Source organism: Didymosphaeria variabile (assembly GCF_027946475.1).
Source record: "Didymosphaeria variabile strain IMI 356815 chromosome Unknown scaffold_9, whole genome shotgun sequence".
Classification (NCBI taxonomy): Eukaryota; Fungi; Ascomycota; class Dothideomycetes; order Pleosporales; family Didymosphaeriaceae; genus Didymosphaeria; species Didymosphaeria variabile.
In genome coordinates this window covers 395797-410725 of record NW_026611628.1, presented here as the reverse complement: position 1 = coordinate 410725, position 14929 = coordinate 395797, and the positions used below count along the sequence as shown (strand labels likewise).

General features: G+C 55.3%; 5 protein-coding genes across 5 annotated transcripts; 4 read left to right on the top strand and 1 right to left on the bottom strand.

Moving 5' to 3' along the window:
• Positions 1-1481: 1481 nt before the first annotated feature.
• On the top strand, positions 1482-3306 carry RLM1 (resistance to lethality of mkk1p386 overexpression; the record flags this gene model as incomplete). The annotated part of the gene is made up of 3 exons (XM_056220167.1): positions 1482-1537; positions 1592-1748; positions 1798-3306. 3 exons carry the CDS (start codon positions 1482-1484, stop codon positions 3304-3306), a joined length of 1722 nt encoding a protein of 573 aa, XP_056065470.1.
• Positions 3307-6559: 3253 nt separating this feature from the next.
• On the top strand, positions 6560-7739 carry N0V89_011435 (uncharacterized protein; the record flags this gene model as incomplete). The annotated part of the gene is made up of 4 exons (XM_056220166.1): positions 6560-6619; positions 6693-7261; positions 7342-7389; positions 7454-7739. The coding sequence occupies 4 exons, from the start codon at positions 6560-6562 to the stop codon at positions 7737-7739; spliced, it is 963 nt and encodes a 320-aa protein (XP_056065469.1).
• A 1012-nt stretch (positions 7740-8751) lies between these two features.
• N0V89_011434 (uncharacterized protein) lies at positions 8752-10320 on the bottom strand (the record flags this gene model as incomplete). The annotated part of the gene is made up of 1 exon (XM_056220165.1): positions 8752-10320. The coding sequence occupies one exon, from the start codon at positions 10318-10320 to the stop codon at positions 8752-8754; it is 1569 nt and encodes a 522-aa protein (XP_056065468.1).
• Positions 10321-11860: 1540 nt separating this feature from the next.
• N0V89_011433 (uncharacterized protein) lies at positions 11861-12703 on the top strand (the record flags this gene model as incomplete). Its single annotated transcript, XM_056220164.1, has 1 exon — positions 11861-12703. The coding sequence occupies one exon, from the start codon at positions 11861-11863 to the stop codon at positions 12701-12703; it is 843 nt and encodes a 280-aa protein (XP_056065467.1).
• Positions 12704-13638: 935 nt separating this feature from the next.
• On the top strand, positions 13639-14577 carry N0V89_011432 (uncharacterized protein; the record flags this gene model as incomplete). The annotated part of the gene is made up of 2 exons (XM_056220163.1): positions 13639-13908; positions 13960-14577. 2 exons carry the CDS (start codon positions 13639-13641, stop codon positions 14575-14577), a joined length of 888 nt encoding a protein of 295 aa, XP_056065466.1.
• Positions 14578-14929: the final 352 nt, after the last annotated feature.

Here is a 14929-nt window from a genome sequence, read left to right as displayed (position 1 = left end):
GATATACGAGCAGGCGTCTACGCATGTGAGATTATGTCACGGTGATGACCCGTTTGCGGGGCAGAATGCGAAAGGACAGGGCAGGCGTTCATAGATTACAAAGGCGTAGAGATCCAGAAGTCGAGTATGGTGCTGTGGTGAGGTTGGGTCAAGCGTCATCGGGTCGCTCCTGTTGGGATATATTTAGAAGCGGATCGCCACTAATGCGGGAGCCACGACCACAACTGGCGCAACCCTGGCCCGCCACAACGTTCAACGTCCACCGGCACCGATTCTGCGTGCTTCCTCTCCGCTCGTGTTACCGGTCAACCGTATTCGAGAGTCTTTCATGCGGTCTCATTGGTACGCGGGGCCTATGACGGCTTCGATACAACTTGACATGCATCTTCTCAGCGCGCTTGCAGCAGAAGACACCAGGGATTGACGTTGCGAGATAGGAACAGTATGGATCCACCATTTCGGCATCAACACCGCACTTCGCGCGTCCAAAACACAAGCAAAGCAGACTCCGCGGGCTGGCTGGTGGCAGCCCCCAAGGATAGCCCGTCCCGAAGAGGGTGGCCGCCGAGATTGAGCGACCTACCACAGTGGGCCATCGTGTGTTGCAGGGAGTTGAGCATGGCTTGGCGCAAACACCGAGGCACAAGGCCACCGTGTACCGGGAAGCACAGCGCGCACAAGAGTTGTGCCTGGCTGCACCGGCTTTGCCCACCTGTCAAGCCGATTTGGGGGTCGTGTTCCTGGCTGAACGGATTGTCCGGTCTACAGTTGACGCCCTCGCTGGTCGTTGATATCAGAGGACGATTCGTAGACAGGGAGCCAGATGTACCAGTCTGATGCTTGTCGTCTGACTACTTGATGCGGATGGAGTGTGGAGATGTGTCTCCTATGCTTCCTCCCAGCCGGGGAAGAGCTTGACGACACACATCTCTCATGCAGACCCTGTCGCGATGTGCTTGTTCGCAGCGGGCAGCCGTCGCACGGCACGGCATCACGCTGCAGCGGAAAGGTCCTTAAAATAACTTGTTACAGACGAGCGAACCCGTTCGGGCCAATTTGCAGGCCTCTCTTTTGCAAAGGACGAATGGGAGAATAGATTGCTGCACCAATGGGCGTGTCCGCCGAGGGTGCCAAAGTCCGCTAATTAACGGCTGAAAGATGGCACAGGCCACACTGGTCTTCTATTATTAGGACATGCCCACGTTCGAGTGATCTTCGACTCTACCCTCCAGTGTTCGACCCAAGAGCCTCACGTCGTGCGTCGCGGCCCCAGTCAACACTGTCGCGCAACCACCACAGACATATATCTCGTCGCTCGGCGCCGCAGCTTTCCTGCCGTCGTTCACAGGCCACGCCTGCCATTCACCGCGTGCCTTCCCGTCCCGCCGACTGCACTTTCCTTTGACGCGGCGCTCTCCAGCCACACCACGCCGCCGCATCACCCATCCATGCGCATTCCGGTCTGATCACATCCAGTCACCATGGGTCGCAGGAAGATTGAGATCAAGGCCATCAAGGACGACCGCAACCGCTCTGTGTAAGCTGCCCGCGCTCTTATATCCCGGTCGCGGCTGAAACTAACTCGTCGCAGGACGTTCCTGAAGCGCAAAGGCGGCCTCTTCAAGAAGGCTCACGAGCTTTCGGTGCTCTGCTCCGTCGACGTTGCAGTCATCATCTTTGGGCACAACAAGAAGCTGTATGAGTTTTCCTCCGGCGACATCAACGAGACCATCGGACGGTACCAATATGTAGGCAACCGCGCGTCACCCGTCAATGATTGCACTAACAACTATCTAGTATGGCGGCGCACACGAGCACAAGGGGCCTGAAGACTTCATGGGCAAGAAGGACATGGATGACGAGGACGACGATGAGGAGGGCGGCATGTTGGCCGGCTCTCCCCCGCGAGACTCGCACACCCCTCCCGAACACTCCATGATGGGACACCATCTGCAGACCAACCCCTCCTTCCAGCACATGCGACATGGCACCCCTTCGAACTCCCCGCCAATGCACAACGGTATCCCGTATCACGCCCGACACCCCTCTCCGCAACCGGGAAGCCTTTCTCGACCCGATTCCCGAGCTCAGATGCGTCGACCAAGCTCCAATCTGGCTCCTCCACACCATCCATCCCAAGCGCCACCACCCCAGAACAACTATGCGTACATGCCAAACCCGCCTTTCTACAATCCCCAGGCTGCGCAGGGTATGGCGCCTAAGCCCCCACCAGCACCAGCCCCACCCCAATTCCAATACACCCACCCTCCGGCTCATCCGCAAGTCCAATACATGCAACAGCAGGAGCCGCGGAGGCAGTCGATGCCCCCTGCTTTCCAGCAACCGCAGCAACCGCAACAACCACAGCCGCAACAAGAGCTTCCCCAATCGCAACCTCAACCGCAGGCTCCACCCCAGAACCAACAATTAACCGTACCATCGCCGCCGCAACCAAACCGCAATAACTTCCAGAGCCCTCCCTTGCCGCAACAACCCAAACCACTACCCTCTGCCGCCAAGCACAGCATTTTCACACCCATTGATGATAGCCAGTCTATGTTCGCTTCATGGGGATCGAGCAATGCAGATCCGCCACGTAGTGACCCTCCAGCGATCAAGACTGAGCCTGGAGTCCGATCGCAATCGATTGATATTGTTTCTGTTTCACGAACTCAGGCAAATGGCAACTCCCCTCCGCGCCCATCCCCTCCTCACGTGCTAAACCACCCTCAGCGGACTCAATCTGCATCCTCAATGCCTATTTCTTCGGTATCTCGGACCAATAGTATCTCTCAAAAGCCACGTCTGATGCTGCAGATCCCCGACGACAATGAATCGCAGAATGGAAGCCAAACAGCAGAGTCATCGCCCAGAGGCTCTGGAACAACCGGTGCAACCCCAGCAAGGACTAGCACTGACACGCACTCCTCCGGCGTTGTTCTGCCTCCACCTTCCCCCAGCGCTAATTCCATCATGAGCGCTGGAGCTACTGGACCGCCAAATCCTTTCGCACGACCAGCACCTCCTACCAACAACGGATCGTATGGGAGCCGTGGCGAAATGGAGACTCCCATCTCTGCGCTTCCTAGCCGCTTCGTCGAAAATGGACTTCTGCCTTCACCATCGAGCTTCTACCCTGAGTGGGGCTTTGGCAGAGATTCCAACATGCTGCCCAGCCCGCTTCCCTTCCAGACGCCAGTGGCCCCAAACGGTCCTAGCTTCGGTCGCGACGAGCCTGCCGATCGCAAGCGTAAACCCTCTGATGAGGGTTCCGATGCAGGCAGCCAGAAGCGAGTAAGGGCTTGATGATGGAGCCAACGCATCATGTGCTGATGCTCGTACTATACCAACCATCTACTTATCAAATCATTTGTTCGCAATATTTCACTTCAAAAGCACGCCTATTCTTCTGTACTTTTATTGGTGCGGCGGTCTTTGCTTCTTGTCAGCAGTTCGAGGCACAGCCGGTGGATGAATTCAGCACGTCGATATCTTGACACCTTCGTTTTGGGGCCCTGTACTGGTTCGCGGCGTTTGCGGATACCCATGAAGAGGTGTTCTGTTATGCTTGTCTTCGTTCGCTTTCACGGCAGCATTGGTATGATATGCGAGTGGGCAAAATGGCGTTTATACTATGGGTTATGAAGATAAGACTCTTGTCGTTTCGAGTGTAGATACTTGTAATCGATTTTTGACGGAATACCTGCGCTTGGCTGCATGTGCTGTGTGACATGTGAATACTGAAGCAGCGCTTACAGCGAAACCGGCACCTTCCATGGGCCTTGGTGGGCAAGAGCCATGCTCATTCGAGGGCAGTCGCACACTAGCGCTGTAAACATGAACATGGTGCGATAACCTACTGAGCGCCTCCATCCAACATGCAACAATCCATTCTGTCCACAGAGTCCAGCTACGCTCCGTTGGTATGCAGGCGTCCCAGGATGGACGACAACCCGCTGCAGCCTGATCAGCTGTTCCTACCCGGTCAACCTTGCTCGGCCTCGTCAACTTCCCATAGCACGCCACCTACGGCGACTTCACAACGACTTCTGTGCTTCCTAAAAGCCTTTCACCATCAATAAGACTTTAAGAGCGCTTCACAACGGCGAACCGAGCCGTTGGGCACCGCCGCTTCATCCCTCTCTGACCTTCACTACGATGGAGACTGTTCATCCACAACCACGGCAGTCGCCACTCCACCGTAAAAAATTCACCCATCAGCCTCTGGACCACAGCAAACCCTCTATACGACTCCTCAAGGTGCTGCCCGACTTATCGCCGGACGGCCTGATTCAATGCACCATGCTTCATGCAACGACCGACGCTGAATACACTTGCCTGTCTTACATGTGGGAACCGCCAAAGGCACCGCGTACCTCCCATGCCATCATTATCGATGGTAGGGAAATGCATGTACAGCGGAATCTGTTCGACTTCCTGGATGAGGCTGGAACGCTACAAAGCCTTCCAAGAATACCTGAGACGCAGCCAGACATTCCAAACTTGTACTGGATCGACGCTCTGTGCATCAATCAGCAAGACAATGCAGAGAGGAATCATCAAGTTCAGCAAATGGGCGACATCTATTCGAAGGCAGCCGTCGTCGTCTCATGGCTTGGTGAATGTGACGACACGTTAGTCCCATCTATCCCTCTTCTCTTTGGGTCCATCGAAACGAGGAAAACACGAGAAATTTTGAGCAGGGGTTCAGGGCGGCACAAAACCGAACTCATTGAGTATATGTTCGGCAACCCATATTGGCGCCGGGCGTGGGTCACCCAGGAGATCAAGCTTGCCCGCCATCATGTGATTATTATAGGACCCAGACAGATATCCCTGGAACTTTTACGGGAGTTTGCTGAAAAGTACCATGTATCACTCAGTTTTATGAACCTCTTAAAACGGCGAAGCTTTTATGCATCGGAATGGACCCCCTTAGAAAGTAGGAAGCCACTGGTACAACTGATGGAAGAATTTCGATACAAGAAATGCAGCATTCCGCAAGACCGTGTGTTCTCTCTCTTGTCACTCTGTGATGAGCGTTCAAGAATCGATGTGGACTACCAATGCTCCAAAGAGGACCTCCTCCACCGAGTTCTCAGCGCTCATGAGCCCTCACACTTGTGCTTCTGTTGTGCTCTAGCCGGTGTGAGTATTCTCGAGCTTCCAGACTCCATGCCGTTGTCAAGCGAGGCGGCTCTTTCGTTGCCGTACATTGAAATGGATCTTGATACCGTTTGTTCAGTCATTGGTCCCAAAAAAACACGTTGTTCTTTCCGCATCGAGGAAGACTGGATACAGCCTGCTCATGGATCGGGAGAGACACTTCCAAGTTGAACCGTATACTACGACTTGTGTCCGTGGAGTGTCTCAGGCACAAGGATTTACTGGGATGAATCCGAAGACAGCATGCCTGTCAGAATGTCGGCAACATCTTTCGCTGGGGACGGTGTCATATGCCATCATGGCAAAGGAATTGAATTGTTCTCGGGCACGACAGGAGGGGAAAGAACGGTCCTGCGCATCTCCTTTTGGGTGTTGGCGAGAATCTGCAAGAGAATCTCACCTAAGTCATACAATTTACGTCGTTGTCGACGTTCGAGATATCACCAGGAACCCCTTTCTTGCGTCAGGGTGGGCTACCCCGAAGTGTCAACTTGACTTGAAATGCTATGAGTTCTGTATAATTCATTAATATGGTATGCGGACTCATTGTGCCCAGTGTTGCAACAGCAGACTCAAGGCAGAATGACAGAAGAACCACTCAGTTCTATCAATAAGGTCATCGACTGCATCTTGAATTCTTTCCGATCTGCACCAACGGATGTTATGCCAACAATCTCGATACGACCGTGTGATTATGGACACACTATCTCTTATTTCTATGGTTCTCGCATAATCTTGTTGCAGTTGTCGTAGGTTCTGGTGATCTGAAAAGGCGATTGCATCTTGTTTCCTATCAGATGCTGTGTCACCTGCGGATAACGAAGCAGGGCTCGCAACGTGTTTACACGATACAGCTCGTTAACGAATACGAACACGAACGATTCAGCGCAATCAGTTTGTGCAGCTTTGCCCAAATGGGTCGCAGGAAGGAGCCCAAGCTGTACTGGGTAATCCCAGCCTCACCAGTTCGGTACGGGGCAAGTCGATCGCAGGCGAACCTACGTCAAACAGCATTCTTCCCTGCTGGCATTCTTGCCTGCAAGTCAGTCGATGCCCATCGTTGTTCCCAGTGTCCAAGTTTGCCCGACGCTTGTTTCCGCATTTCCGAGCTGTCAGCAAGCTTCCCGTGTGCGGACCTGATAGCGGTCTTCGCGCAGGGCTCACCGGCATCGTCATAGGGCCAAGCGTCCCCCGCGTGCTCTGTGCTCGCGCCGAAAGTCATCAGCCGCACCAGAGGCTGTGTGCAAGTGGAGTCACCGTCTGAGCCGCCTTCGAACCGTACCTCTTGTTTGCCGTGCTATATTGCGCCCCTGTCGCTCACCGTCCTTTGCTTGCTTTGAAAAACCTCTCGTTGAAGCTTGTTCTGCGCGCATACTGGACTTCCCCCGCCAACATGGCATACAATTCCAAGTTCAACCCGGACAGGTTGCCTGCCCATGCGGAGCCTGAGCAGGTAGGTGCTTCTATCTCACCTTTGTTCGGATGAGAACAAAGCGAACAAAGGGAACAAAGCCAACAAAGAACAGGCCGCAGCCCTGCTCTCAGGAAGCGGACGCGACTCTGCACGCCCACCACGAACCTCATCGGCGCGCCCAGATTACAACGATAAGCCCCTTCCACCCTCCCGCCAGGACGACCGTTACGGGCGCGGCCACAGCAACAGCTACGGTAGCTACGACAGCAGACCGCCGCCAGGCGCATATGGCGCGCCCGATCCTCGCTACGACACCAGACCGGGCGCGTCCGACCCTCGCTACGACGACCGCCCACGGTACGACGCGCAGCCGCGCCGTGACCAGCAACAGCTTCCACCGCGCGACCCGCGATATGACGGCTACGGATCGCCTCCACCGCAAAACTACGGCCATGGACCAGCGCCCGCGGGCTTCCATCACGGAAGACCGCCCATCCAGCAGCGACCCCCGCCTACACCTGCCCCGCCGCGAGACGGAAACGACACTGTAGCTTTGCGAAGGCTATTCGATCAGGTGGACAGCGACAAAAACAAGAGCCTGACGGAGGCCGAGCTCAAAAAGGCGCTCGTAAATGGCGACTGGACGCCGTTCGACCCGCACACGGTGCGCATGATGATACGGTACGCTCCCCCATTCCCCTTCTTGAAACTCCCCGCGCAGGCAAAGGAAAGAAAAGAAAAGAACGCTGAGAACAGATCAGAATGTTCGACACCGACCGCTCCGGCTCCGTAAACTTTGAGGAATTCTGGTGAGTTAATCCCCTCCCCCTCCCCTCCCCACCCTCCAATACACAAGATTGATACTGTGCAAAGCGGCCTCTGGGGCTTCCTCTCCGCGTGGCGCAACCTCTTCGACCGCTTCGACGCCGACCGCAGCGGCAGCATCTCCTACAACGAATTCACAGACGCCCTCGTCGCCTTCGGATATCGTTTGTCGCCGCAATTCATAGGCCTGCTGTACAGCACGTACGACCGCCGCGGCGACAACAACATGAGCTTCGACCTCTTCGTGCAGGCGTGCATCAGCCTGAAGCGCATGACGGATGTGTTCAAGAAGTATGACGATGATAGGGACGGGTACATTACGTTGAGCTTGTAAGTTGCAACACAACACAACCCAATCCGCCCATTTCATTCTGTACATCCTCTTCTGTACATGGTTCGGAGAAGAAAACAAAAAAGAAAGCAAGGCTAACAGGTGAGCGATACAGCGAGGAATTCCTAACAGGTGCGCAAACACTTTTCCTCTTCAACAGCATCTCGGCTGAGACTGATACGGGGCTTTACTAGAAATCATTCGCCAGAGATAAAAGATAGGATTGATAGATGAAGACGACTTTCTTTGTGGACGGTCCACGTGAGGGAGGGAGGGATCCGACGTGACGACGCTACGGACGTGCATTGGTTGCAGACAGTGGGATCGATTGGATGGGCAGAGTAGCTAGGTGCGCAAGAGAGGGAATGGGACGAGAGACGCCATATAGATACCCTACGAATGAATGCATGCTGATGTTCACTTTCACTAATCTGACCCTTATGTGACGTTACACGTAGAATATGTGGAGTTTTTCTTCAATTATTATTCCATTATTTTCGTAAGCAAGCCATGAGCGGTGACTCTGATGGCAGATACATGGTCTCCACGTATCAACCGGAATGTCCTCTTCCTAGAGGTTCCACCGCGTGTCGAAAGCGAATGCCTTGACCATAAAAGCTCGGAATTCCCTCGGTGACGAACATGAAAAAGGTGGGCGAACCCATGACAAACGAAAGTCCGGAACCCCTGCTCCTCGCTGGAAAAGCCTTGAAATCGCTCGAAATGCTGACAAGGGTATATAAGAATCGCATATACATGAAGAGAGAATCTGATTACTGGCGGGAGAAGCGAGAGAGCCCAGTGGTATGACAATGAAATTCGGGGGATATTGAAGATGGCGACTGTAGAATCGAAAAAGAGATTGCTCATCAGATCGTACGACGTTTGTCAACATCCGGAGGGTGCATGTGCAAAGGGTGAAGAAAAGGTGCAGCTAGATGGTAAGTTAGCCAAAATGGGCTGACCGCTCTTCCGTGTAGCCAAGAAGGCGAAGATTCCCTCCACGCTATACAAGCTAGCCCCGCGAGAAGACAGACAAACGGCTCTTCTTGGGCTTACCTCGACGCACCTGCTCCGTCTGTTCCCACGGCAGGACGTCACTCTTTCGAATGCGTCCACCCAGGCCCAGCCGTTCCCGAGAAGAGCGGTACCAGGAAGCCGACATCACTGAGGGCGTGAAAGAGGTTGCAACTGAAGGGGCCGTTGAAGGTGCGATGGAAGGCGCCGAGAGAGATTCGGTGCTGTCCGTGCTCCCACGAGTGTCGGTTCGCCCTATTTCAGTCGTATCGGAAGCCGCGTCCGTATCGTCTATGCTGGCTATAGAAGCCTCGTAGAGTGTGGGTAACACCGGGGCGCTGAATTTCCGATTATATGAATATGGGCTAGGTCGAGGCGGGTTTGAGACTGTTTGGTTTGGACGTGGTCGCGAGAAATTGGCTGTAGGTCTTCGAGTGGGAACGTAATGTGGGACCAGTACAGGTGGGGCCGGTTGCGCGGGAGCTTGGTGTGATGAGGTTCTTGGCGGTGGCGTGTTCATGATAGGGTTCACGTCGAAGAGGAAGTCGTGTGTGTCAGGGACATCCGGATCTTCATCTTCTGCACCGAAATAGACGCCTTGGGGCTCTCCGGCTGCACCTTTCAACCGCCTGAAGATTGCATTCACCTCATCAGAGGTTACCGTGTCTGGTCCAGAAATGGAAAGCTTCTCATCAAAGTCAGTGACGAAGGCCTGAGACGAATCCTGGTCCAGGCGAGGAGGTGAACTCCAAGGTTGTTCTGCACTAGAGACTGGTGAAGCACCCAAAGAGCTCGGATCAGCCGGAAAAAAGTACGTTATTTCCGGTAGCGAGGCAGATGAAGGCGAGTCTGCCCGCGGAGGAAGTTTGGTAGGAGTGTACTCGCTGACATCGATTGCTGAGTGCATTGGTGAAGCCAGAGAATTCGGAGGCCCTCGGCTGTCGTGCGTCGCGACAGAGATTGTGGAGGAGTTTATCGTAGGATTGCGAATTGTGTGACTTGATGGCGAACTTTGGGATGATGTGCTGCTTATTGTGCTCGCCCTCTTGCTCGACGTGATGGAATTTCGCGAGGATTTCAGAGATTCCGGTACGCCGTCCCACTTTGAATTGACCTTGGGAACGGTGGGTGGCAGCTTCTGCGGAGAGATTCCGTGGCGGCCGACAGGTGTCGACTGGCCGCTTTTTGCTGCTGTCTGTTTTCGCTGTGCATCGGCGAATTGATCCAGTGCAATCTGCGATGGCTCTTTCAGAGTGAGGAAGTTGAGGACGCCATTCTTCCTCTTCTTCGCCGACGACGCCTTGGACTCGCGGGAGATTGATTCATCGGAAGACGCCAGGCTGGCGGATTTGGACGATGTTGTGCTTCTGCAGTCGTAGTCTAGCGTTGAGACTGGTGTACAAGTCGGCGTAGACAAGCGCTGGTCTGCGGATGTGTCGTTGTTAGGTATATCAGTAGAGGCAGACGAGGTTCGGGAAATGAGGGAAAGGTCGTCAGTGGGCAAGCGATTACGATAGGTTAGTTTCGGTATCCTGGGCGGACGTGCCAGCTCTGCAGCGGGCGCCATTTCGTCGAGTCAATCCACTCAAGCAAACGGGCGACGATCGGCGTTTACGGTAAGCGGTTAGGGCGTGGGGACAGTGCAGGAACCTGCGGTGGACGCTACGTAGATGGCGTAGTGGGCATTTCTTGCAGTAGCACGCGAGGTGGTGCAGTGAAGATGAATGAGGGTGAAGGTGACACTGGACTTGGATGAAGAGTGAGCGGCAGGCGTCGCAATAAGAGTTGAGAGGGACCGTCTGGCGCCTTCCGCAGACAGCAGGCTCCATCCACGCGAGGGCAGGCGCCATGCTCAGCGGAACCATTGAAGAAGCAAACCTGCAATTTGGCTGGTGAGCAGGGGCTGGCGGCGGCGGACGCCAATCGAGGTGGACAGCTGGAGCTTCCAGTACGGGCCTCGGTGTCTTCGTGGCTTGCACACTGTAGGAAGTTTCTCCCGACAGTACTCATTGGCGAGCCGGCTACACTGGCGGCACAGTCCATCCGTTCTGCCGCAGATGACAAGAAGACGGTGCTTCCCCAGAACCAGCAAACATGGGCACAAGGCGCGTGGGACGGCATTTGACCATGGTGATGATGGCCCACGGCTGTGGGTTGATGGAGGATGACAGGCTACAGCGATCCCGACCAGGTTGTTCTTGCCCGATAAGCGAGGCTGCAGTCCGCCGAGTTTGGTGAACTGCGCACATGGCAGGTACGTCCACTGACAATTCAACAGTAACACAATGCACTGTTTCGTGGCGCGACAATCAATTGAGTTTGCGTTGGCCGGGAAAGGAAGGCAGAGCACTGCACCTGTCTGCAATCACTGTCCGATCTCGCACCACTTCTACGCAATGTGAAGAGTAGAGCTTCGTACAAGCTAAAGGTACGAAGGTACTTGCGACTTGTAACTCTGGTCCCCTAGAGTGTCCGTCAGGAGCTAGCATGTGCGTCATGGCATCTCGCAGTGAGTAGTCAGCGTGGAGCGCATGCCTGCTGTACTTTGCCAGTATACCCTCGCTTTGCCGTCCTCATGCGCCTCAACAACGTCGCATTCTGCCTCTTAATAGCCGGCACTATTGGACCCCTCACAGAAGGACTACGGACGGTGTCGGCGAGGCAGCATGTGAGAGTCATCCGCGCGCTACGGAGCAGCGCAAGCCACCAAACTCCAATACCTCGTGTGGGTGGGACTCAACAGTCGGGTCTAGCGATGCAGCAAGCGGCCGCCGCCCACCGTTCTCCAGATCTTCAGCTCTAGCCAGAGGCGTGGCCGGCGCCGTCCAGAAGCCGCCACGCGACGAAGACACCAGCAGCAAATACTTTCACTAGCACTGCGCGCCAAAACCAATCACCCCGCGCGCTGCATGCGACATTTCTTTGCCATAACATTTCTCTGCAGGCGACAACCCGAGGCAAGCCGCCAAGCGTGAGATCCGGGTCGGAGCACCCAGGCCTCCCAGCGACCTCAGCCCTTGCCCCTCCCAGCAGCCACTGGAGCGCTTCTACCCCACGGGTACCGCAGACCGCATCTGCTGCCTCCCAGCCGACTCTCCACCTCCGCCATGCCAGCGCTCCTGGTAGGTACTAGTACGCCGTCTACCTCGCCCAGCAGCTCTTCAACTCCCTCAGACCAGCGTACGGAGAGGCGGTCCCAGTCGCGCTCGCCCAACCGGCCGCCCGTGTCGCCTATCACACCGACTGTTGCCGCCGCACAACTTGCACGTCCTGAGCCCTCCGACGCGCGACCACGTGTCGCAGCCCCGCAGCCCCCGCCGACTGCGACCTTCAGACAGCAACCGCCTTCTGTGCCCATATCCGAGAGCGAAAACCCAGATGCGATAGCACTCCGTTCTGCCATCTCGCTGCTGCAGCTCCAACGCGAGAAGAGCAAGCGCGACCTCAAGGCACTCGAAGACCTCAAGGCAGCCGCCGTGTCGGACCCTCATGGCTTTGTGCGCTCTCTACAAGAGCAGCAGAAGGAAGCTGCGGGCAAACCCACCGATATCCTCACTCCCACGCTGTCCGATATAGCCGAGGCTGCGGCGAGCGAAAGTGTTGAGGATAGTAATGGCGAGAGCGGAGCGGTGAGAAAGGACTCTGCAGCAGTAGAGGGGCCGGGCAAAGACACCACCAAGTTCCCAGCAATACCGCAACCTCAGAATATTGTGAGGTGTCCACCGGTCAATTGGGCCAAGTATCACGTCGTCGGAGAGTCGTTGGACAAGATGCATGAAGAGCAGAAACGGTACCCAGGCTCAAGTGAGCCTCCACGAACGCAGCAAGGAGCGAGAGCGCCACCCCATCGAGTTGCTGCCCCATATTCGCCTTTCACGGACGGTGTTGGCGGGCCTCCAGCTGCCGCTCAATCATGGCGAGGACCCAAGAAGTCCAAATCGCCATCATGAAGTATTATCGCAGGACCCTCAGACTATTACTATTCACACCACTCAGATCAGGTGCGACATTGCATCCCACCTCCAAAAGTACCGAGCACAGGTTGCTCCTTTACGAGTCACGTTTTCACGGACGCTCAATGATAGACGCTTTACGATAGAAAGGACAACGTCCTAGATGCAGTGCACAATACATACCAATTTGGCGCTGCGTACTCGGTGTTATTGCTCCGCGCTCAGGGCGCTCGTCGACTTTGTGTGCCCCTTCACACTCGAACGTCTGTTCTACGGTGGGTCACGTACGCGGCAACGAAAAAAGTTTTCAGGTCTGCGCAGTCGCGTTTGTGGCTCACGATGTGAACGCGTACGCCTTTCAATATTCTTCTTTGGTTCATCTTCTCTGGCGCTCTCCAATAAACGCGTGGTTGCAGAGGCTGTGCAACGACGGGCCTTCTATCCCCAATTTTCCCAGTGTAGCCGTCGTGGATCATTTGCCAGTCGCACGTCGTTGCGTCGACCCTGCGCAAGCGAGCCGTGATCCCTGTCCCTGCATGCGTACCCTTGCACTAATGACGTTTCCGTCCAAGCAAACCAGCCCTGCTCAACCAGCCATTTCCACGTCAACCAACGGCCCTAATAGCCTTTGTCAGGCATAAGCGCTGAAGATCTCGACTGTTGATGGCTGTGTGTGGCGGGTGGAGACTGGGGCGCAAGCAAGTTTGTGGGCTGCGACGCATCTTGCCTTGCGCAGGACCCTTGTTTGAGTGACGTGCAGGCTGCCTTCTGGAATGTATACTTAGATGGGACGTCCCTTTGTAGTCTTGTCTTTGGTATCACTTGGTTACGCTTTGTCTTTCATTAGCCTTGTTCTACTCGTTACTCACACTCCACCTTCGCTGCGAAACAGATCATCACAACACCATACCATAGCGTCAACCAACAACAACATGCGACCAACCGCGTTGATACCGGCGCTGCTGAGCGCCGCAGCTCTGGTGCTCGCTTTCCTGTGTCTCTTCGCAGGCCACAAGAAGGACTTCATGGAGGACTACCACGTCCTCACGCTCAACACCTCTCGCCTAGGCGAGGGCGTCGTAAACGGAACCCTTGGCTCAGACGACGGCACTCTAGGCTCCCTCTGGGACCTCGTCCCAGACAGCATCCAGTCCGACGTCAGCGAAGCCGCCGGCGTCATCACCGAGAAACTCGGCATCGAAGTACGTCTTGTCTTTCCCTCCTCCTTCCAGCGCACTACTAACATCATCCAGGACTTCTACTCCGCCCACCTCCTCGACTACTGCTTCGGCCAATACACCCCCACCGAAACCCCCAACGCCACCATCTCTGCGTCAGATATCCACAAAAATGTCACAGGCTGCTCCAACCAGACCGCCATGTTCTGGTTCAACCCCAACGAGATCATCGAGCAGGCGCTCAACAAGTCCGGGCTCGGCGTCACGCTTGCAGACCTGGAATGGCCAGAGGACGTCCAGAAGGGCCTCGACGCCCTGCGCATTGTGAGCGTCACGGCGTTCGTACTGTACTGCATTGCCATCGGGTTGATCTTCCTGTCTTTCGTCAGCGCTTTGGTAGCGGTCTTCACATCCGGCCGTCTCTCCGCATGCGTCAACCTCCTCCTGGGCATCCTCTCCTTCCTCGTCATCGGGCTAGCGAGCGCGCTCGTCACAGCGGTCATCGAGAAGGGCGGCGACGTCATCAACGAGAAGGGCAACGAGATCGGCCTGCAGGCGAATAAGGGGAAGAAGTTTGAGGCGCTGACGTGGGTTGCTACGGCGCTTACGTTTGTTGCGATGGCCATGTGGGTGTTTGAGACGTGTGTGGGGCGGAGGAGGAAGGTGGCTTACGAGCCTGCTAAGCATGGCTGAGCGCGAAGCTTGAGCTGTGTGTGGTGTTGTTTGCTTGTTTGATTTGGCGTTGCGTTGGTGCTGGAGTTGAAGGTGTTGTGTTGCTTTTGGGCACCAGACTGACTGCTCCATGCCCGGTTGATTGTGCGTCGAAGACTGGAATGAAGGAAGGAAGGGAAGGAAGGAAGGAAGGGGTAATGCGGTGTGCGATGATGCGTTACGAACTTCATGTCTTTCCTTGATAGTTGCGCTTATACCCGGATTGCGCTCACAGGTCTGCTTTATAGCGCTGTACCATAGACATTTACGAGAATGTATTCTATAAGATTGATGCCTGGCGCACAAGTGATCATGGTTGAATTATTGACGAGGT